The sequence below is a fragment of the Phasianus colchicus genome, chromosome 19 (assembly GCF_987193195.1).
Source record: "Phasianus colchicus chromosome 19, bPhaCol1.hap1.1, whole genome shotgun sequence".
Classification (NCBI taxonomy): Eukaryota; Metazoa; Chordata; class Aves; order Galliformes; family Phasianidae; genus Phasianus; species Phasianus colchicus.
This window is the reverse complement of record NC_143454.1, coordinates 2,897,310-2,917,476: the sequence shown is the minus strand read 5'-3', so window position 1 is coordinate 2,917,476 and position 20,167 is coordinate 2,897,310. Positions and strand designations below refer to the sequence as shown.

Below are 20,167 nucleotides of genomic sequence, written 5' to 3'. Positions count from 1 at the left end.
GTATGCCGGATCCCAGCAGCCGTTACCCTGCAGGGTCCGCCTGATGCCAGGAACCGACGGGGCGCTGCGAGACGCCGGCAGGGCCTGCAGGAGAGCGGCCGGAGCCGAGCGGAGCAGAAGGAAGGCCGGAGGCAGAGCAGCAGCGCCCGGGGGTTTGGTCCGCAGGAATTTATTGGCGGTTTTTCCCGCATTTGGTTTCTGTCCAAACCGAGGTTCTGGCCGCCCTTCCTGCCGGCCGGCAGCCGCCCGCAGCTCCCGCAGGAGCCCCGCGGTCCCGAGCGCTGCCGGAGCGCCCCGCGGCACGTCCTGCCCGGCACCGAGCGGAGCCGCGGTGCGCCGCGAGCCTGGCTTCCCGCCGTCCCAACCCGCGGCACGGCGAGCCGCACAGGGGCTGCCATCGCCGTCCCTGGCGGTCCTGGAGCGAACGCGGAGGAATGGGGCCGGCGGGCGCGTTGTCAGCAGCGCCCGTTTGGCCGCCGGCTGCACCGCTCCCCGGCCTCTCCCGGCACGGGGCGGGCTGTCGAGGAGCGGAGCTCCTCAGCCCGTGCCCGGCGCTTCCCGGCTCCGCAGCGGAGCATTCCTGGCCGCCGGCTGCCACCTAGCGTCGCCGGGCGGGGGCCGGGGCGCCGTGCGGGGAGCAGCCGGGGCCGCAGGGCTCCGAGCGCCGCGGGGACACCCGGCCCTGCCCCGCCCCGAGCGCCCGAAGCCGGAGCCGACGCAGCCCGGAGCTCCCGGGCGGCGCATCGGCACAGCGGCGCTGCGAGGTGAAAGTCCGCCCGGCTTCTGCCAGCGTGCCCGCAGCCTGGGCCGGCTCTGCAAATATTGGGTTACCGGCCAGCTGGAAAAGAGGCTCCTGCCCTTTGTTCTGTTTGCCGTTTCCTCCGGCTGTTTGGTTTCAGTTAATCATCTTGAGAAGGCAAACAGCAGCGGGGAGGGATGGCGTGCCCACACTACCACTACACACTTGCCCCTCGGGGTGGGTGACACCGGCCCGCCCAGGTGCCTGGGACCTCTGTGAGGGTCTCACCCCACTGCCAAGAGGGAGCTGGCAGGTGGGCTCTGCCCTGCTCAGCCCCTGCTCCAATACGTGCTGGGGGCCTCTTGGTGCTCTGCTGCCTGCAGAGTAATGCTGTACCTGCTCTGGGCTCTCTGTAGGATCCCAGGGCAGGAGTGTGAATCACAGCATTGCGTAAGGCAGACCGGCAGGTGCTGGCCCAGGTCTGGAACAGGTGAAGAGAGAGCTCAGAAGGATGCTTGCCCCTGTGCCCCACAGGCCATGGTGAACTCAGGCCATATGGCCAGGCGTGTGGGACCAGGAGCTGCACCCACGCCTCCCTGCCTGGCCCTTCCCAGGTTGGCTGCTCCAGCAGCCCTGCTCTCTGTGGTCTGAAGGTCATGCTGCTGCGCAGTGGGGACAGTGCAGAGTCCCCGATCCTGTTCAGTAGCATTCTGAAGTTGCCAGGCATGATGTTTTGGGGTCTTCTTTCCCTCCTCCTCTTCGCTGTGGCCAGCGGGACGCCCATTGGTGACCAGGATGAGGACATCCAAGTGCAGGAGAATTTTGAGCCTGAGCGGGTAAAGTGGCTTGGCGGTCCCTGGAATCTGGGGGCAGAAAGGATGGGGGGAAGTTTTATTTTACTTTCCTCCCAAAAGGATGATGATATTTCTCATAATGGGCTGTGCGGGGCAGGCCTCCCTTGATGCCAGTCATGGGGACCCAGCTCTTGGGATGGCCTCACCCCAGCAAACACATGGATGGGGCAAATGAGTCCCAGCCTGTTCATCAGCCCAGCCTGAGCTGTGGGGAGATGTAGAATGTGTGCGGGATGCATCCTGCCTGGGAGTGGGCCTGTGGGTCTCCAGCAGGCACCCTTCCTGGCTGTGCACACCCAGCAGCATGGGTCTGGGCTCTCCTGGGGCACACAGCAAGTATGAGACCCTGCCTGGTGGGTGGAGGACACAGGGACACTGTCCTGAGCTTGGGACCTCTCTCAGTTCCCAAAGGACTGCCTAGCCCCTATGCAAGAAACCCCATAGCAGAGAGCAGGAGAAAGAGCTCTGCTAGTGTGAGCATCCATGGGAACAAGAGTCCATCTTGCTCCTCAGACTGTTTAGATCCAAGCTCAAAAGCCTGGGAAGCCACATGAGATGGGTGACCATGGAGCCGGAAATCCTACTGAGCGCTGATCGCTTTCCTTCAGCAGCTCTTGCCCTGGCACCCTGCACCGTGGCTCACCAACTGACTTCCTGGCCATGAGAATGTCAGCTCTGCAGAAAGATGTGGGATGCCCTACCTCAGTGGAGGGATCCTGTGGTGGAGTCATCTCTTTTTTTCCCCACAGATGTATGGGAAATGGTATGATGTAGCTGTTGGCACCACCTGCAAGTGGATGAAGAATTACAAGGAGAAGTTCAGCATGGGCACACTGGTGCTGGGCCCCGGCCCCAGCACTGACCAGATCAGCACCATCAGCACCAGGCTGCGGTATGGGCATTGCTGTGGGTGCTCAGGGGTTTCAGGGATCCTATGCCATGGCCAGTTTTGGTGCTCCAGGCATGATTTTAATGAGATAAACAAAAAAGAGGTCATCCCAATCAGATAATTGCTTTCCTCCTCCCTCCAGGCAAGGTGACTGCAAACGTGTCTCAGGAGAGTACCAGAAAACCGACACCCCTGGCAAATACACCTACTATAACCCCAGTAAGTTGGGCTTGCTGCTGGCCTGCTGGGTCCTGAGAGCCGCTGTGCAGTCAGGGGATATGAACCAGGTCCAGACCTTGGAAGATGACACAGCTGGAGGCTGGGAGAGTGGTTCAGGGCAGCAGGGCTCAAGGAAGAGGAAGATTCTCCATAGTTCAGGTCATTTCCAACCAAGAAAGCAGGGAGCAAGGTCTCGGGGGGGCTACTTCAGAGCTGCCTGTGCAGGTACAGGACTATGAGGTATTCCAGCAAATCCCTCCCATCCCCAGGGTTCCAAGATGGAATAAGCACCCCCCAGCCATGTTTCAGGAGCGTTGTGGTATCTCATTATCTGCAGCCCTAGGATTCCAGTCTCCTTGACTAACAGGAGGATGGTGAGGTGAAAGAGGGTCAAGGTTGTGCCCAGGTCTGTAGCTGCCTACCAGTAAACTGATAGTTTCTTGAATTAGCTGCTTGATTTCACTCCCCAGTTCTGGGACTGCTTTCTACCTGTTCCTCAATAAAGGTAGGAATGATGTCCTTTGTATCTCTTTCTCACACAGAGTGGGATGTGTCTATCAAATCCTACGTGCTTCGCACCAACTATGAAGAATACGCAGTCATTCTGATGAAGAAAACAAGTAATTTTGGCCCAACCACCACACTGAAGCTGTATGGTATGTCTACTGTGGCACTGTGGGCAAGCAAACTCTGGGTTGGGTTCAGTAACACTGCTCTTTGGCTCTGGAGGTGGTGCCTTCAGTCAACTCTAGCATCAAATGAGGTTGAGTTACGGCTCAGCTTAGAGCCATATCATACAATGAACATTGAGACCAGACCATTGTTTGAGATGACCATGATCTGTGTGGGAGAAACTCAGATCTGGAAGCAGCAGACACCAGCTGACAGTCCTTTCCTTGCTGTCACCCAGGGAGAAGCCCAGAGCTGCGGGAAGAGCTCACTGAGGCTTTCCAGCAGCTGGCTCTGGAGATGGGCATCCCTGCAGATTCCATCTTCATCCTGGCCAACAAAGGTAACCTATGTGAGGTGTGCACCTCTCCTGCTGCCTGTGCCCTCAGTGTGATGGTGTGCTGAGGCTGTTCCTTCTTGGTACGCAGGGCTGAGGAGAAGGGACAGCCAGGATGGAGGGAGGACAAATGAGGGTTTTGCTGGGATGGAGAAGGAAGGGGATGAAGCTAAGAATCAGACAGGCTTCCACCAGCACCCAGTTTTCTGCAATACCCAGGGTAGTTGGTGGGATCTTTTCTAGGCTGTCAGGTTGATGCACCCCACCATGGCTGTTCTGGAGCCATTCATACATCTGGAGCAGGACCATGTAGGAACATCCACAGCTGCTCCCTGTGGCTGTGGGCTCCTAGGATGTGATGAGTGCTCAACAAGGAGTGACAGCAAATGCTTGATGCAGATAGGCATGGGGATTTTAGGGCAGAACTTCTGAGAGCTGGAGGTAGAGAACAGCAAGAGTGGAAGAGTGTTAGAGTGAAGCCAGGAGGGAGCCCCTTCCTGAAGGACCTGTAAGAGTACAGGAGGACCATGGTGAGAGGACTTTGTTGGAATGCCACCACTCTCAAGCTTCTGACCTTCTCTCTTGTCATCTGGGCTAGGTGAATGTGTCCCACAGGAGACTGCCACTGCACCTGAGGTGAGTGATCCAGCTAGGACCTCCTTAGATGGATCAAGGCTGGGGATGGGGTTTGCCAGCTAGGATGGAACACAGGCTGAGAGTCCTGAGTGCTTTGGGTGGCACCAAGGCTCATTTCCAAGTAGAAGGCAATGTCTCTTTCCTGTTCTGATTCTTTCACGGGGTAGATTCCTGCACAGGGAGCCTGGTGTCTCCTTACCCCTTGCCTGCCCATGAGTGCTCCAGCTGGGCCAGGGATCCCCCTCTGTGGTGGGGGAGGCAGCTCATTGCCTTGCTGATGCTCTGGCTGCTATCCCCCAGCGTGTTCCAGTCTCGTTGTGCTGAGTTGGGAAGGATTTTCAAGCGGAGATGGAACTTCATAAGAGAAACAACACAGTTCAGGGCAGATATAATATGTGGAGGATGCACCACTATGTATCAGTGGGAGGAGAGATGCATGCTCAGCCCAGCACAGGGCATGGCTGTTGCACTTTGAGTGTCGTCATTCAAAATGTTTGATCCTAGCCCCCGCCTGGGATGAATATGGGGCTGGGAATGCCACAAGGCATGGAATGACCATGGCCTGCTGACCCCAGGCAGATGACTGGAGATACGTGGGGGTACCAGGGAAGTGGGGTTGGCATGGCTGATGGCAGCTGTCTGTTTCCTCCCGGAGCAGAGGACACGGAGAGCAGTGCTGCCACCCGAGGAAGGCTCAGCTGCAGGCCCTCTGCTCACGTATGTTGGTAACAAAGAAGGTGGGTCCTGGTGGAGGGGCTGCAATGGGTGTCCCCATGCCCCCATCGCCCACTCCAACCTACGTTGCACTCACCTGCAGACGCATGCCGGCTGAACCGAGACCCGGGGCCCTGCAGCGGGATGCTCTCCCGCTTCTTCTACAACACCTCCTCCATGGCCTGCGAGACTTTTCTCTATGGCGGCTGCCTGGGTAACGGCAACAACTTCTACTCAGAGAAGGAGTGCCTGCAGGCCTGCCGGACCGAAGGTGAGTGGGAATGGGGCCACGCCAGGGCGAGGGGACACAGAGTTGCAGAGGGAACCGAGGCTGGCCCCAAGCCCAGTGTGTACAGCACAGGATCCCGGTTTTGCCAGCCTTCCACAGTCTCCTCTCCCCACAGCTGCCTGCAGGCTGCCCATCGCCCAGGGGCCCTGCCAGAAACCGGTGATACGCTGGGCCTTTGATGCGGCTCAGGGCAAGTGCATCAAGTTCAGCTATGGGGGCTGCAAGGGCAATGGGAACAAGTTCTACTCAGAGAAGGAGTGCAAGGAATACTGCGGGGCTCCTCCGCAGGCAGGTATGGCTTATTGCTGTGTTGGGGACCAGGCAGGTGCTGCTTGTGCATCCCATCCTGCTTGAGGCTGTGTCTCTGTTCTGGGTCTTCCTGCAGCTGTGTCTGGTCCATCCTGGACCAGAGACTCTGATGGCTTGAGAAAAAAAGATTGTTAATCTACAGACAACATCACACATAGGGACTGTATAAGCTACAAATGCACCAAGGCCAGGACCATACTTCAAAATGCTCATGATAACAGGGGGAAAGGCTGTAAGCAAGGCAGGGAGCAGTGGAGGTGTCAACAGGAGGTGTCCACAGGAGGAGCAGCTGAAGGATTTGGAGGCACTGGGGATCCTGACACTGGATAGGGACCGAACCCACTTGGGATGAACTCTCCATGATTGTATGATCACCCTCCAGCTTTAGTCAGCACAGAGGTTTCCTCTTTGTGAGGTTCAACAGGCAGTGCTCTGCCCCCAGGATGGATGGACAAGCAGTCTCATTTTCAGCAGTGTAGCAGGGAAGATCTTACTGCAGAGTGGTTAGCTCTGGGTGAATCTGATCCTGATGTGGCAAGTGGAGCTGGTAGCCCAGCAGGTGGGATATGGGGACAAAGTAAGGGGTCATGGAGCAGAATCTGTTTTCTATGATCCTGCTGCCAGTTTGAAGTGCAATCATGTCACTATGGTGGGACATGAAGTGACATCTCAGGACAGCAAGGGTATGTGCAGAGGGTCTGAACCACTTTCCCTATCACTGCCGATCAGGACAAAGCAGGAAGCATCAGCCATCACCTGTTTGTGGGGTATGAGTGGGGATGAGGATGGTGTCTGTGGGTCTGTCTGTCACACTGCACACTGCTCTGCTTGCAGAGGATGAGGAGTTTCTGCATCTGTCAAACTGACAAGGGTGAAGGACGAACACTGAGCACAGGAGCCAGGGCCTCACAGGAGCTCCTGCCTGTACAGGAATTATCTCCAACAATAAATGACTCTGACATGACCAATGAGCCCACTGTTCATCCCAGAGCTGGCGGGGAGCTGGGCGGGGGGGCTCCAAGAGAGGCAGGAGATGCTGTTGAGTCACTGCTGGCCTCCTCGGGGGGGTCCCTCCTGTCCTGAGCCCCTGCCCCTATCTCAGCCCCGCTGACCTCTGCCAGCACGTCGCCCCAATGGGGGCTCTGCCATCCCGCTGGATGGGCGTCAGGTCCCATGTCCTGGGGCAGTGAGGGGGGACAGGCATCTGCTTCTCTCTGAGGGCGAATAATCCATGCTGCACCACCGTCACGTTGGACGAGACACATTGGGACTGTGGGGCTCTGTGTTGAGGCTCAGCGCAGCACAGCCCCAGGCCCATCCCACAGGTGTGGGTGCCTCAGTGCCTTCCACTCCTGCTCCCCCAGACAATGCGGGCTCCCCTGGAGCTCTGACGCGGAGCCCAGCAGCGGGCGGCTCAGAGCCCCCACAGCACCCGGCCCTCAGCAGGAGCCCACGGTGCCAGCTGGGAAACGGAGGTGGGGGCACAGGGACTGAGGGGTCACGGGGCGGGGAGACAACGAGGGGTGTGGGGAGGGAGGAGCATCGCAAAGGGGGGATGGGAGGGGATGTGGGGGTCGGTGTAGACTGCGGGGCGAGGGGGGCACGGGCTGTGGGCTTGGGGGCCACAGGGTGCCGGGGGGGTCACAGAAGGGAACTTCGGGGGCATGTGGGGTGTGACGGAGAGGCCCTGGGGTTAGAGGAGAGGGCTAAAGGGGCTGCGATGGCGGCAGGGGCTGTGGGCACCGTGGTGCTCGAGGCCCGCCCCCCGCCGCCGCTCCGCGCCCCGCCGTCTTTTGGCCCCTGGCGGCCTCCGTAGTGGCGCCGCGCGCGCTCCGTCTCTCGCGGCGAAGCGGAAGAGGCAAGATGGCGGCGGCGGGAGCTCCGCGCCCGGCCCTGAGCGGCGCCCGGTGAGGCTGAGCCGCTCCCCGACCGCCCGCGCCGCCGCCGCCCGCAGGAGCCGCCCGGCGCGGGCCATGCCCGGTTAGCGCCCCGTCCCGGCACACGGCGGGGCCCGGCCCAGCCCCTTTCCCGCCGCGCCGCCCCGCGCCCCGTCTGCCCCCCATGGCCCTGCGCCGGCACTGAGCGCTCCCGGCCCTATGCTCCCCGCGGGGCCGCGCTGCCCCTGAGCCCGCGGCGGCGGCGGCCCTTTTCCCGGAGCGGCGGCGAAGGCGCGGGAGCGGAACGATGTTCTCGGCGCTGAAGAAGCTGGTGGGCTCGGACCAGGCGGCGGTCCGAGACAAGAACATCCCCGCGGGGCTGCAGTCCATGAACCAGGCTCTGCAGAGGAGGTTCGCCAAAGGAGTCCAGTACAACAGTGAGTCCCGGCCCGGGGCGCCGCCTCCGCTCCCGATATCGCCGCGCTGCCGTGCGGCTCCGTGCTGGGGCGGGCCGGGGGCTGCGGGCGCTGTGCGGGGGGTTGCGGTGCGGCCGCGTCCCTGTGGCACCGGGCAGGGTTCTTTGTGAGTGGATTGATGTCACTTCGAGTGTGGGGAAATAACTCCCCGGGGCGGGTGGGCGCCCTTCCCGCAGCACGGTGTCCTTACTCCGGTTGTTGTGTGATAACGGTCTGTGCCCTGCCGCGGCTTAGCAGCAGGTGAGTGCTGTTTGCCTTTATGCGCCCTTGGCAGGTAATGCCATTCTGGTTATCTGTCTCTGTACCTGATACAGCTGTTCTGTTCTCAGGGAGCACTTTTCTCCTTACACTACTGAGACTCAGAGTTGTGTTTTTCTCCCTGGGGCTCAATAAAGGTTATTCTTAATACACTTCAGGAAGGCACTGCGAATATGTGAATCCATCTCCAAGTAACAATAGTGAGACTGACTCACTAAGTAGTTACACCATCCTAGCTGAAGATAGAGCTGCGATCAGGAACACTGTGAACATCGGCTCGCTCGTGTGGGATCGGGCACACAGCAGCAGCTGCAGGCAGCTGAGATTGGCAGCTCAGACAGGGCCACTCTGTGGGCACAGTGCTGAGCATTCCTGTGCCCGCACACACAGTGGGGGAACAGACTTTGTGTATCTGAGATATGAAGGCAGAGGTTAGCAGGGCTGGGCTTGGGTTGAGTTTTTGTTTTTTTTTCTTCTTTTTTTAGTGTGTTCACCCTTGAGTGTGTTTTTGAACTGAGAGATTTCAGGAGCTCACAGCTTTACTGGGGAAAGCATTTGGTGCATTTAACCAGAGCACATCTGTTAGATATGCCGACAGTGTTTAATTTAGGAAAGCAGCAACTTAGCAAGCAGTCATAAATATGAGCAGAAGCACATTGTTTCTGCTGACAGATGAGTAGTGAGGCTGCAACTGTTGTACCCTGACACACAGCACTGCACCATCAGACGCATACCTGGAGATCTCCTGCCTGAGGTCTGTCCATCTCTGCAGAGTTGTAGCAGTGCCCACAGAGCAGAGCACATCCATGTGCTTCAGTGCTACATGGGTGAGCTCGGGTAGCTTCTATCAGCTTGTGAATTATGTAAGAGAAGGGAGCTGGTGTTCCAGACTGTGAGTGTTTGTGCTGTACAGATCAGCTGCATCCTGCTGGCACAGCAGCAGAAGAGGACAGCCCTTTGCTGGGTGGTGACTAACTGTGTCGTCACCTAACCTGTGTGCATGCCTACCTGCTTGTCATTTATACAGCAGGACTAAAATCACAAACAGCTGAGCTTTGTTGTTTTTTGTCTCATTAGCAAAAGCCTTTGGAGAAGCTTTCTGTTTTGAGCACTGCCTTGTCAGGATCTGTGTTCTAATTATTGCTGTTGTATCGGGAATAAAGCTGCATCTTTCTGTCCTGCTGTAAGGGAAGCTTTCCAATCTCCATAGTAACTCTCTCTTCCCAGTATCACTGTTATATAACGGTTGTAGAAGATACAGGCAGGGTTATGAAAGAGTTTTGAAGCACCCTCCTAGCCACAGCTCTGGGAAATAGGGAGGGTTCTGAGCTGAGGCTGGCAAAGGTTGGCACGACAAGCCATTGCTAAGGGAAGGGCAGAGCTGCGTATCCCAGTGCTAGCAGTGTGCCTTCATTAGGAAATACATGAAAATGAACAGAGGGTTGTGGAATGCATGTTGTAGCCATCTTTAATACAGATCTTTACAACTCTTCCTTTTCCCCGTAACTCTAATCCAAAGGATGCTATTATGAGTGGTTCTACAGAAATGTTTCTGTGCTTTTACAGTCCATTATTGTGAACTGAATTCACAAAATTGTAGGGGTAAGAAGGGACCCTTTGGAGATCATCCCCCATTGCAAGCAGGCCCCTTACAGCAGGCTGCACAGCTCAGCATCCAGGTGGGTCTTGAATATCTCCAGAGAAGGAGACTCCACAACCTCCCTGTGCAGCCTGTTCCAGTGCTCTGTCACCCTCACTGTGAAGGAATTCTTTCACGTATTGGTGCAGAGCTTCCTATACTCCAGTTTATGGCTGTTTCCCCTAGTCCTGTCCAGATCAGACCACTGAAAGGAAGCCATGTCCCTTTGTCTCACTTAAGATATTTGTTTAACATTGTTTCCCTAGCAGAAATACATTTAATGTGCTGAGAATGCTTCGGGTTGCTTGCCAATAAAAGTGGCAGCATGTGGCCAGGATGGGGCCTTATCACATGGCACTCGGTGCCTGACTGGGGGGTTCAGAGCAGGCCAGACTGTGCCAGCTTTGTGGCTGTCAGGTATATATCGTAACTGGACAGCCCCATCAACAGGTTTGTGTTGCTGGTGTCCCTCCCACTCGAGTAAGTTTTCAAAAGGAAGAAAGTTGCAGGATAGAAGGTTTTAGATTTCTGATAAGAGCAAAGGCCACTAACAGCCTTTGGCAGCAGCCACTTCATGGAACATCATGTTTTGAAACATAGGTGCTTTTGTACTGCATTCACAGATCACACACTCCTTCTTCGTTCTCGTTATCATTTGGATGGAGCTTTTCTGTTTTATATACCATGGCCCAAATAACACCACAGTTCCCAGAGCACTGTAGAAGAGACAGAGAAACCGAGAACACTGTCTGGGTCTGAACCAGTTTCCGTAGCTCAGGTGTTTGTGTCTTTGTAAAAACCTGCTGTTTTTTTTCCTGGCTGGGATCGGATCAGATGCATCGCTGTTCAGCAGGTGGGTTTGGTGGGGAGAGGGAGAGGTGGTGGCTTAAGCACCTTACAGGACAAATTATAGACAGAATTACCAGTAGCAGGTTACTCAAACGTGAAGGTCTGTGTAAGGCAGTGATGGCCAAGGTGAAATGAACGTCTCTGGCTGGGTGACACGGATATGAGGGTTTCCTGGGAGCTACCATTGATCAGTGACAGGAGCAAAAGATATGGAAGTGCAGAACTTTGAGATCCAGTGCTCCTGTTCCCCAGTATGTCTTCTGCACTGAGCTTTACTCTGAAAGCTGTGTCCCCTGTGCATGCCAGCCAGCAGAACCACTGCTGCATGTGCTTGGAACTCAGGCTGTTGTGCCTTGGTGTGCATCAGCCCTCTCCAAACATTCAGCACTGCTGAACTGCTACTAGTATTGAAGTCAGTAGTTCCAGGAATTCCCCCAGTCCCTTCTCTTACTGCTTTTCTTCCTAAAATGAGCTTTAAGAAAAAAAAACAAACTTAAGGAATACTGAGCATTCTTTTTGTGAGCATTGCAGTCCTTCCTTTGTGTTGTTCTAAGTGTTACTTCTTGGCTTCTGATTGTAGCTTTGTTAAATATTTGCATTCTGCACCGCTTCCAAAGGAAGGACTTTCCCTTTCCTGCCACATCCCACCTTCTCTCCCACCACCACCTGCAGGTGCACGGTGTTGTGCACTGTGTGGCACACTGCTTTGCTGCTGGCTGGACTGTCCCCCCTGGAATTGTGCTTGAGCAGTTGTGCAGATCACATCTGCTTCTTGCAGAACATCAGCTTTTGGTGTTTGAATGACTTTGTAGTCTCAGTCTCAAACACTTTAATGAGGATAATGCTGTGATATGGGATTATTAGCAGAGATGTTCAGGGATCTTTGCTTTGGGATCTGTGCTTCTCAGCTGATCAGCATCCTTGGCAGTGCTGGGCATTCTGGGTGTCTGGTTCTGAGTTGGCCACAGGCCTGTTCTCGGGGCTCTGCTTTCTGTTTCCCCATCTCCGGAATGGAAATGCCTGCATTTTTCCTGACACAGCGACAGTTTGAAAGAGAAGTGATCTACTTAGTTCTTTTCCTCACATTTTTATCTATTCCTTATCCCTACCCTTTCTTCCTACTGATAGTTCTGCCATCTTTGCTACAAACCTGTGGCTGTTGGCATTAAGTACCAATTTAACTGGAAATTGAAGTAGGGCAGCAGCAGTGTGTGTCCCACAGGTAGCAGAACTAACCTCACCCTGATGGCTGCTCTCATTCTCACAGCCCAGCCACTGCTACCTGGCTGCCTGTGCACTGAGCTCACATCTCTTCCTCTCTTGCAGATGTCTGTCACGGGGTAGACCTGCCCCATCCGAAGTCCCAAATACTGAAACTGCTGTGTTGGAAATTATTTATGTGATCTGCTGCCTTCCTGTTTGATTTGTAAAGGCTTTTCCTACCGGCAGGAATAAGAAGTCAGTGAAAATGAATGCATTATGTAGGATGAAAGAGATCCTGACACAGAAACTGCAGTAGCTGATGAGGGCCGGTGGACACAACCAACAGGAGCACGTGGTGCCATCAGCACCCTCAGCTGATCTCAGTGTGAGCTGCTGGCTGCCCAGGGCTCTCCTTGCCTTGTTAATGCCTCCATGTGCTGCTCCCACTGCTCATGCAGGCAGGCACCTGAGCTAGAGGAGAAAATTGAGCGTGCTGAGAATGAGTAACATGGGGGAGAGTTCCAGCTGGTTCAGTTCCTTGGTGCAGCTCAGCAGCAACTGCGTGAGTGATGGTGTTGGCAGCAGGAAACCTGGGGGAGGTGAGGTCGTCCCTTCTGGAGAAGAGCTTGTAGCTGAGTCATCCTGGAGAGATCCTGAAGCTGCACCCCGAGAGCAGCCTGAGCATTGCAGGGTCTGCTGGTCCCACAGCACTCACTGCTTCAGTATCTCATGTAGTGTTTTGTGAGGGAATCTGGATTTTAAAATGTCTCTCTAAGCTAACCTGTGAGAGCATTTCAACAAGTTCTAAAAGGGACAAACAGGATCTTGTTCTTCCTCCATCACGGACCTGCTGCGTTCATTAAGAGAAATGAAGACAATCCACCTTTGATTCTTTTTTTCTTTCTGTAAGCAGGAAACAGGATCTCATGCAGGGCAGTAGGAAATGGTTTGCTGTCTCTGCAGAGATGCTCTGGTACCTGTAAATGAAGGCAGCCTATAAATACTAAGTTAATTTGTGCCTTTATGACCCTTTTAATGAGGAATTTTGTAAAAGAGTAAACAGCAATACTTCGTAGTGGGCGAGAGCAGAACAGCCACGATGGTTGCCCAGCGCAGAGCCCTTCACAGACATGGTGTCTGTTGGTTGTTCATCCAGGCACTGCTGCTCTTAGCTTTTCTCTGAACTGACTGCAATAACTTCTACATTACAACAGAAGGCAGCCTTCGGTCTGCAATTTCCTGCCCGGCCGGTGACACACAGCCTAATGCTAATCACCTGAATCTGCCATTAGATGTCTCTGAGCGGCCCATTTTCTAGTGCATTATTGCAGCTCTTGGGGATCAAATCTTAGCGTAAACATTCTGGTCCTGTGCAAGTCAGCTTATGGCTCCCAGTAGCCTTGTGGTTACCATGTAAAACAAAAATCCTGTAATGCAACAGAAGATTTTGAAAACAACACGTACCATATTCAGAAGGAACAAAATAACATTAAGGCAGGCTCTGGGATGCTTGTGTTGTTAATTGCTGCAGAACTTGCTTTGCTGAGCTGTGTATGGTTAATGGCAGCAGTACAGCTGATGCATTGTTTCCCCTCAAAAGGATGTTTTACTTCTTTCCTTGGGATGGGTTTGAATGCGCCTTTCCCTGCATGTTACTTCCTGTGTGTGGCAGAAGGCAGCGGGGTGAGAGAAGCAGAGGGACAGCTGGCTGCTCTCACACATGTTCTGAATTTCCAATCTTCACGTGGGTTCTTTTTGCTGAGCTGGTGTGAGTTGCTGAATGAGCCCTGATTGTAATGACTGAGGCTTGTGTTTTCCAACAGAACCCATCATGCCTGTGTAATACAGGAGAACAAACTGCATCTGAATTATGCTTGCGAAAAGTTAGCATGCTTTTCACAGTGTTCTTTCGTTTGTTTTTAATGAGTTTTGTTGATCTGCTTGCTCTTTTCTGCAGTGAAAATTGTTATCCGAGGGGACAGGAACACTGGGAAAACCACACTCTGGCACCGACTACAGGGAAAGAAATTTATTGAGGAATACATTCCAACTCAGGAGATCCAAGTCACCAGCATCCACTGGAATTATAAAAGTAAGAGGAAAGAGGGAGGAAGGGGTGGAGGGAGTGACATTCCTGGGACAGTGCATCTCTGTGCCTTGAGGTGGAAATGGCACTGCAGCCTTATTTGCTTTGTCCATGTCTGCTTGGGAGATAACGTGGGCTATCATCACTTTAATGTATTATTCACAGTTTCTCAGTCGTGTTTTTAGTAACAGAATTTTTCAGAAATGATGAGAGCTGCTCTGAAAGCACTGCATCCTGTTTCATGATGTTGACCCACAACACCAGAAACAGACGTTGGTGGGATGGCAGCAGAGGCCAAACCTTCCCACCAATATCCTGCTGTGTTGTTGCTGTGTGACAGATGGCAGCAGAGGGCACTCTGGTAGAATGGCACCTGACATGGGAGTAAGGGATGGAAGTGAATTCCTCCATGTGGAGAAGAGGGCTCCCACTGGTATTCATCCACACTTGTAATGTTGATGGAGACCAAAGAGTAGATGTGAATGCTGTGAGGTTTCAGCAGTGTCCACAGTGACAGTAGTCACCTCTTCTGGTGCAGGTTTTTACAAGTAACATGCAGGCTCTTGTTCATTGCTGGTGAAAATGCAGGGCTAACGGTGGTGACTGTTGAAAAATAGTGTTTTGTAGCTGAGAATTTGCTCTGTCCAACAGTGTTATTGTGCTCTTTGTATCTGTTGTAGTTTCCTTGGAAATAAAAAGGAGGCATTACTTTCCAAGTGACCTACATATATGTTGTAAGAGATAAAAAAAAAAAAACAAAAAAAAACAAGCTTTTGTTGATGGCAATTCAAGGAAGGTTTTTAATTCACAATCCAGAAGATTTTGAAAAATATGCGTGATGTACTTGACTTGCTAATGACAACAGGATTGTGGTGAAAATCTGTCTCTGATGCTAACCCTGCTTGGTGTTGCAGTGTTGCATGCAGGTGAAGAGCTTGGTGCAAACTATTCTTTCACTGATTTAAGATGTAAAGAGCATCCCTTAACTAGTGGTGGGGATGCTTTAAAAATGGTTGTAGCACTGATAATTCCAGGCTGAGTTACTGAAGCACAGAAGTAGCTTTTTTAAGTGCTTGTTTGAATTTGAGAGATGAGGTGTGATTTTTCCCATCTGCTCTGGCACTGTAAAGTAAGTGGCTCTGAAAGCCTGAATCTAGCCTGGAGAAGACACTGCAGGCACAGTAGTTGTATAAGCAGTGCATTAAGTCCAGCTCTTGGGCTCCTGAACAAAAAATGCCACAGCCTTGCAGGCTGCACTGACTCAGCATGAGCTTGCTCTATGAGACTCATTTTGCTTTTAAAAAAGGAAAAAAGGTCAGCACTTAGTTTGTCATTACCAAGTATTGCTGAAGCATGTACTCTGCTTCCTTATGCCTGAAACAAAAGCTTACAGTTGGAGTAAACACTGAATTGAATGCTCTGTCTAATTTATCAATGGGAGTTGTATTTGAATGATGCCATGATGCCCAAGTCTTGTGTTAATGATGACAGAACCCCAGCGTGTGTTGGCAGGCAGTGTGCCACCAGGGACACAGCACTTACAGTCCCTTGGTTTCATAGGCTTCATCATAAGAAGAGGGAGTGAGTACTGCCATTGTGTTTGCAGTGTGCAGGTAAGCACAGTTCTGGGGCTCTTGTGCCCTTCTGCAGGCTTCCACCTGAGCCAGCTTTCTCTTGACAGAGATTGAAGAGATTGGTAAGGATGGAGAGCTGTGAATTGCCTTGGTTAGGGGAGGTGTGCAGGTAAGATTCGCTCAGTCCAGCTAGTGGTTTTCTCTCGCATTCTGAATCTGCTGTTGAGCTAAGTCTGATGTCACAACTTCTTAGATTCTTTCTCAGGTAGTCTCTGTGTGGCCGTGCTGCAAAGGTGTGCTGGTTACCTTCTGCACGTCTTCATTAGGTGCCTTTATACTGGGCACCATCTCATGGGAGTTCTGCCTCTCAGCTCTCACAAGGTGTTGACATCTGCAGTGTTCACACAGTGGTGTTCTCCATCTGCAGCAAAACAGCTGGCATGTTGTGTTGGAGCTGTGGCACCTTCCCTCCATGCTCTTGCTCTTCTCTCTCAGAATATGGTCACATTCTGGGGTGTGGATGTCTTAGAAGGTGTTTGAATGATGGAAACTATCTCCAGAATCAAACTTGAATGCCTCAGCCTAAACAGACAGATCAGAGTAAGGCACAGGTTAATTCATTTTTCGGTTGTCTTAAGTTGAAAGGATGGACTGAATTAATTGTTAACTGTTAATTGTGGGTTTCTGCAGTATCACAGGTAAAAACCTTTTTTTTTCTTTCTTCTCTAATCATTGTCAGTAATAAAGGCACTGTTTGTAAATACAGATTTCGATTTCTAAGAGGCTTTTTCATGCCTGATTGTTGTTGTGTACGTGAACAGTTACACGCAAAAAAGCGTTTGAAGGCTGTTCCTTCTTTAGAAAGATGTGCTCATCTCACATGTTTCTGCATGTTTTAGGGCCAGTGTCTCCCTTCACTGCCAAGCTGCTGGGAAAAGTGTTTCCCTTGGTGTTTCTTTCACTTGATCAAATGCTGTTATTTCCTTACTAGTAATCTCCAATAGGAAATTGTACACCAACCTCAAAACTTGCAGAAATAACTCCCTTTTTACAAATCTTGCAAGGTATGTTTCCTGCTGAGTAAACCTTCCATCTACCACAGGCAGTGTGAGAAATGGCCTCAGAGCTGATTACTGCCCTGTTCGCTGACTTAATCTGTAGAGGAAGAATTAAGTTTGTTTTTCCTCTGATTGTGCTCTTAAGTCACCTTAAATAAACGTTATGAGGTAGCTGGCGGCAAATATTTACAGATGTTAATTATATTGTTGTCAAATATTCAAGTATTCTTATGTTGCTTGGTATTAGATTTATCTTTTAGGCAGGGAACGCATCACCTTGTCACAACTTCAGAAGTTTTATACTGGAGGAATTAATAAGAGCAGAACTGAAGTTATTTCTTCCTACTCCGAATGAACCAAATTGCTTTTCAGTGCCAGTTGTCTTTATTATGGAAATTTTTCTACCCAAGTAAGGAATTACCATTTCTGACTTTAATGTACGCTTTTTTAGTTTTTAGTTGTCATCAATTTTATTCTTATTTTAGCAGTCTCAAAAAAAAAAAAAAAGCAAATGCTTTTGTTCCAACGCTTTGAGTGCTTTATAGATCGGTGTGTGGCATTCTGTGCTCTGTAATCTGAAGGGTAAGAAGTGAGTCACGTAATTGCCTGAGAGTAAACATGATCCCACCCATAAAACAGTGATTCTTATTTTTAAATAAGGTTTCTTGCAGTTTGAGTCTTCTCAAAGTAATTGTAACCAGAGGGAGGAAGGAAAAGGTTCTGGTAAAATGCTTGCTAGAAATTGATAGTCTTTGAGAAAAGGGGGTAGATTTCAAAAGTATTTCTGAACTGGTTACTGAAGATTGAAAATTTGCTGAAAAGAGCTGTCATTCTCAGTGGAAATCTCTTTCCACAGCATTTTAGTGTTTAGAGGGGAAATGTAGGTGAATGGTTGGGCTGGTGGTCTTGGAGGCCTTTTCCAACCTTGGTGATTCTACGATTCTCACCTCGTCACCATTTTTTGGGTGAATGGTGTCTTACAGTACCACTGGCTGAAGAGTACTGAGCCAAGCAGCAATTGAGTAGAGGGCTTTGAGTGGTTTGATTTATTAATCCAAGTTATAGAATTAAAATGATGCCGTGGTGCTCTCTTTGCTGCAATATGCCTTCAGAGCTGGCAGGCTGAGACGCTGCTCGTGCTGCTGTGAGTCACATGGGAGCCAACACAGCAGTGCTGTGCTTACCTCCTGTGTGTTCAGGGCAATCAGGAATGAAGCTGGTGGTGAAGAGGAAGAACTTACAGGCTGCTGGCAAACAAGTGCGCTGATGCTGAAAGGGAAGAAGAATGGCACATGGAAAGTGGTTTTCTAGGATCCCATGTAGTTTCTTAACAAAGTTCTGCACTGTCCCTCAGAGAAAAGGGCATAGAGAGGGCAAGCAGTTCAGCTCCTCAGCAATCCAGCAGTGCTGCTGCTCAGTGGAAAGTCAGTAGTGGGGAAATTGCTCACCAGGAGAATGCATTTGGTGTTAGGATAAGGAGCTGGCGGCTTCTGGAGCTTGGGAACAACATCCTAATACCAGCTGCAGCCGGGTGGGTGATGGGGAGTATTGTGCTGGAGCCATACTGGCTGTGGTGCTCTGTGGGAATACATGGGACAGATGAGGGTGTGCAGGTCTGAGCAAAGGCCATGGCTGTGCAGGTGCTGCAGTGCTGGCACATCTCACCTCGTGCCACTCCTGCCAGGAGGGACATCAGCGGGAGCTGCTGCAAGGGAAAATGGGCTGATTTGGTTTTGTACATAAACCTAAGAGGAGGTGTTTCTCCAGAAGCAGGGGATCAAGCTTTTTCTTTATCCAGAGCCTGTCTTTACAACATTTTGAAGCATTTGAGCCAACAGTGAATACTGGAGAGAAAATATTTCCTGGCTTGAGAATGACACTTAGCTAAATTCTCATGTCATGCTAAAAGATTATTTTCTGCTTTTAGACATTATCTCCCCATTCCACTGCTTTATGTTTAGAGCTGTTCCACATACAAGCTTTTGCTTCGTACCCTATAGCATCTCTGAAAAGCAGCTGTGTCTTAGCACAGCTTTGTGAAGATCAGACTGCTTATTCCGATGCAGTGAAAGCACCCAAAGAAAGCTGCCCATCCTTCATGCCCTCTGAAAGTTCACCTGCTAGCTGTCAGTACTGGCTGTAGTATTCTTCCAGTGATAGTTTTGTTTGTCTTGTTTCAGACTTCAGCAGCTGAAATCTACCTTGCTGCCTGTTATTTACTGACTTTGTAGCTCATAAAGAGGCAAAATTGCTTGTTTTTCATAGAGTTTGTCTTGAAATGTGTGTAGAGAATAACGGATTTCTGTGGCTGCAGAACTGCCTGCAGTGTTTGTCGTGTTTACATAAAAATGTCACTAGTGGGATTGATTTTCCTTAAATGTGTGTTCCCTTGGCTTTCAGCTGTGTGCCTGGCTTTTAGACCAGACATTATTTTCCAAAATTAAATGTACATCTTTTCTGAAAGAGAACAAGAACTTCTGTATATTATGAAAAGAATCTCTGTGAAGTATTTGTAACGCATTTCAAATTGGTGATAAATGCAAAGAAAAATATCACATAGCTAAGAATCTTGAAGAAATTCTTTAGATAAGGCAGTACTGGAGTACAGCCTGTTCCTTCCACAGCACCCATTCATTCGGTGATGTGTAGGTTTTCTTTCAACTGAAGCATCACTGCTTTGCTTTTGGCTTTGACCTGCTGCTGTGGGCTCTAGGTTGGGCTGTGTGAGGAGGGCTGGGACTGTTCATTTTGCTGAAAACCATTTTGCTGACACTGTCTTCTTTTTGTGCTTTTAGCCACTGATGATATTGTTAAAGTTGAAGTGTGGGATGTAGTTGACAAAGGTAAGCTTTATAAGTTCCTTTCTATTGAGATTCATTGTTTTTTGTTGGTGTTTTTTTTTGTTTTTTTTTTCCCCTTGTACTTTTCAGTAAGTTCTTAATTAAATCAGACGTACCTGTTTACTTCTCTTTTCTTTAAAAAAAAGGTGTGTATTTATTTTATTCAGCTACATGGCTATTACTTCCCAGGAAAATATAGAAGGGAGCAGTCTCATTTGCCAGAGCCCGCTGTTTGCAGTCTGAACTTGAGATCAAACCCAGTATGTGGAAGCAGATGTTTGATGTCCTGTGCAGAAGATGAGAGCCTGCTACTGAGTTATTCAGCTTCTCTGAACTCTATTATAAACTTCATCTTCTCTCCTTTATACTTTTAGACAGATACTGCGCTCTGCATTCTGTTTATAAAATATTTGCCAAGCTGCTTTTCAAAGAAATGATATTGGTAAATGATAAAATGTTACCTGCTCTGAATAGTGTATTCAGGAGGGAAGGATGAAAGAGGAAAGATGGAAGTAATTGGCTTTTAAGTGCTTACAACAGAATCGTTAAGATGTATAAATACATTTTTCAGTAGTTTTCAGATTTTGCCAGGATGTAAAGTTCTATTTTCTTAAATAAGTAAGATAGATATACTCGAAGGTACGATCTGAAT

General features: G+C 50.8%; 2 protein-coding genes across 7 annotated transcripts in view; both read left to right on the top strand.

Annotated features, from left to right (window-relative positions):
- The first annotated feature begins 1,372 nt into the window (after window positions 1-1,372).
- Window positions 1,373-6,619, top strand: AMBP (alpha-1-microglobulin/bikunin precursor). The gene is made up of 10 exons (XM_090121440.1): window positions 1,373-1,575; window positions 2,343-2,485; window positions 2,625-2,701; window positions 3,244-3,357; window positions 3,612-3,713; window positions 4,306-4,343; window positions 5,002-5,080; window positions 5,161-5,328; window positions 5,462-5,638; window positions 6,490-6,619. The coding sequence occupies exons 1-10, from the start codon at window positions 1,396-1,398 to the stop codon at window positions 6,519-6,521; spliced, it is 1,110 nt and encodes a 369-aa protein (XP_089977566.1). The 5' UTR covers window positions 1,373-1,395; the 3' UTR covers window positions 6,522-6,619.
- A 252-nt stretch (window positions 6,620-6,871) lies between these two features.
- Window positions 6,872-20,167, top strand: part of RABL6 (RAB, member RAS oncogene family like 6) — a 52,489-nt gene continuing 39,193 nt past the window's right edge. For 2 of the 6 annotated variants that reach the window (XM_090121435.1, XM_090121434.1), the window contains exons 1-3: window positions 6,872-7,130; window positions 13,915-14,049; window positions 19,471-19,518. In XM_090121435.1, the coding sequence (XP_089977561.1) occupies window positions 6,887-7,130; window positions 13,915-14,049; window positions 19,471-19,518 (427 nt within the window). In that variant the 5' untranslated portion in view covers window positions 6,872-6,886. Of the gene's footprint in view, window positions 7,131-7,620; window positions 7,970-13,914; window positions 14,050-19,470; window positions 19,519-20,167 lie in introns of those variants that run through there. The other 4 variants (XM_090121437.1, XM_031601468.2, XM_090121436.1 and 1 more) reach the window with 4 other exon arrangements.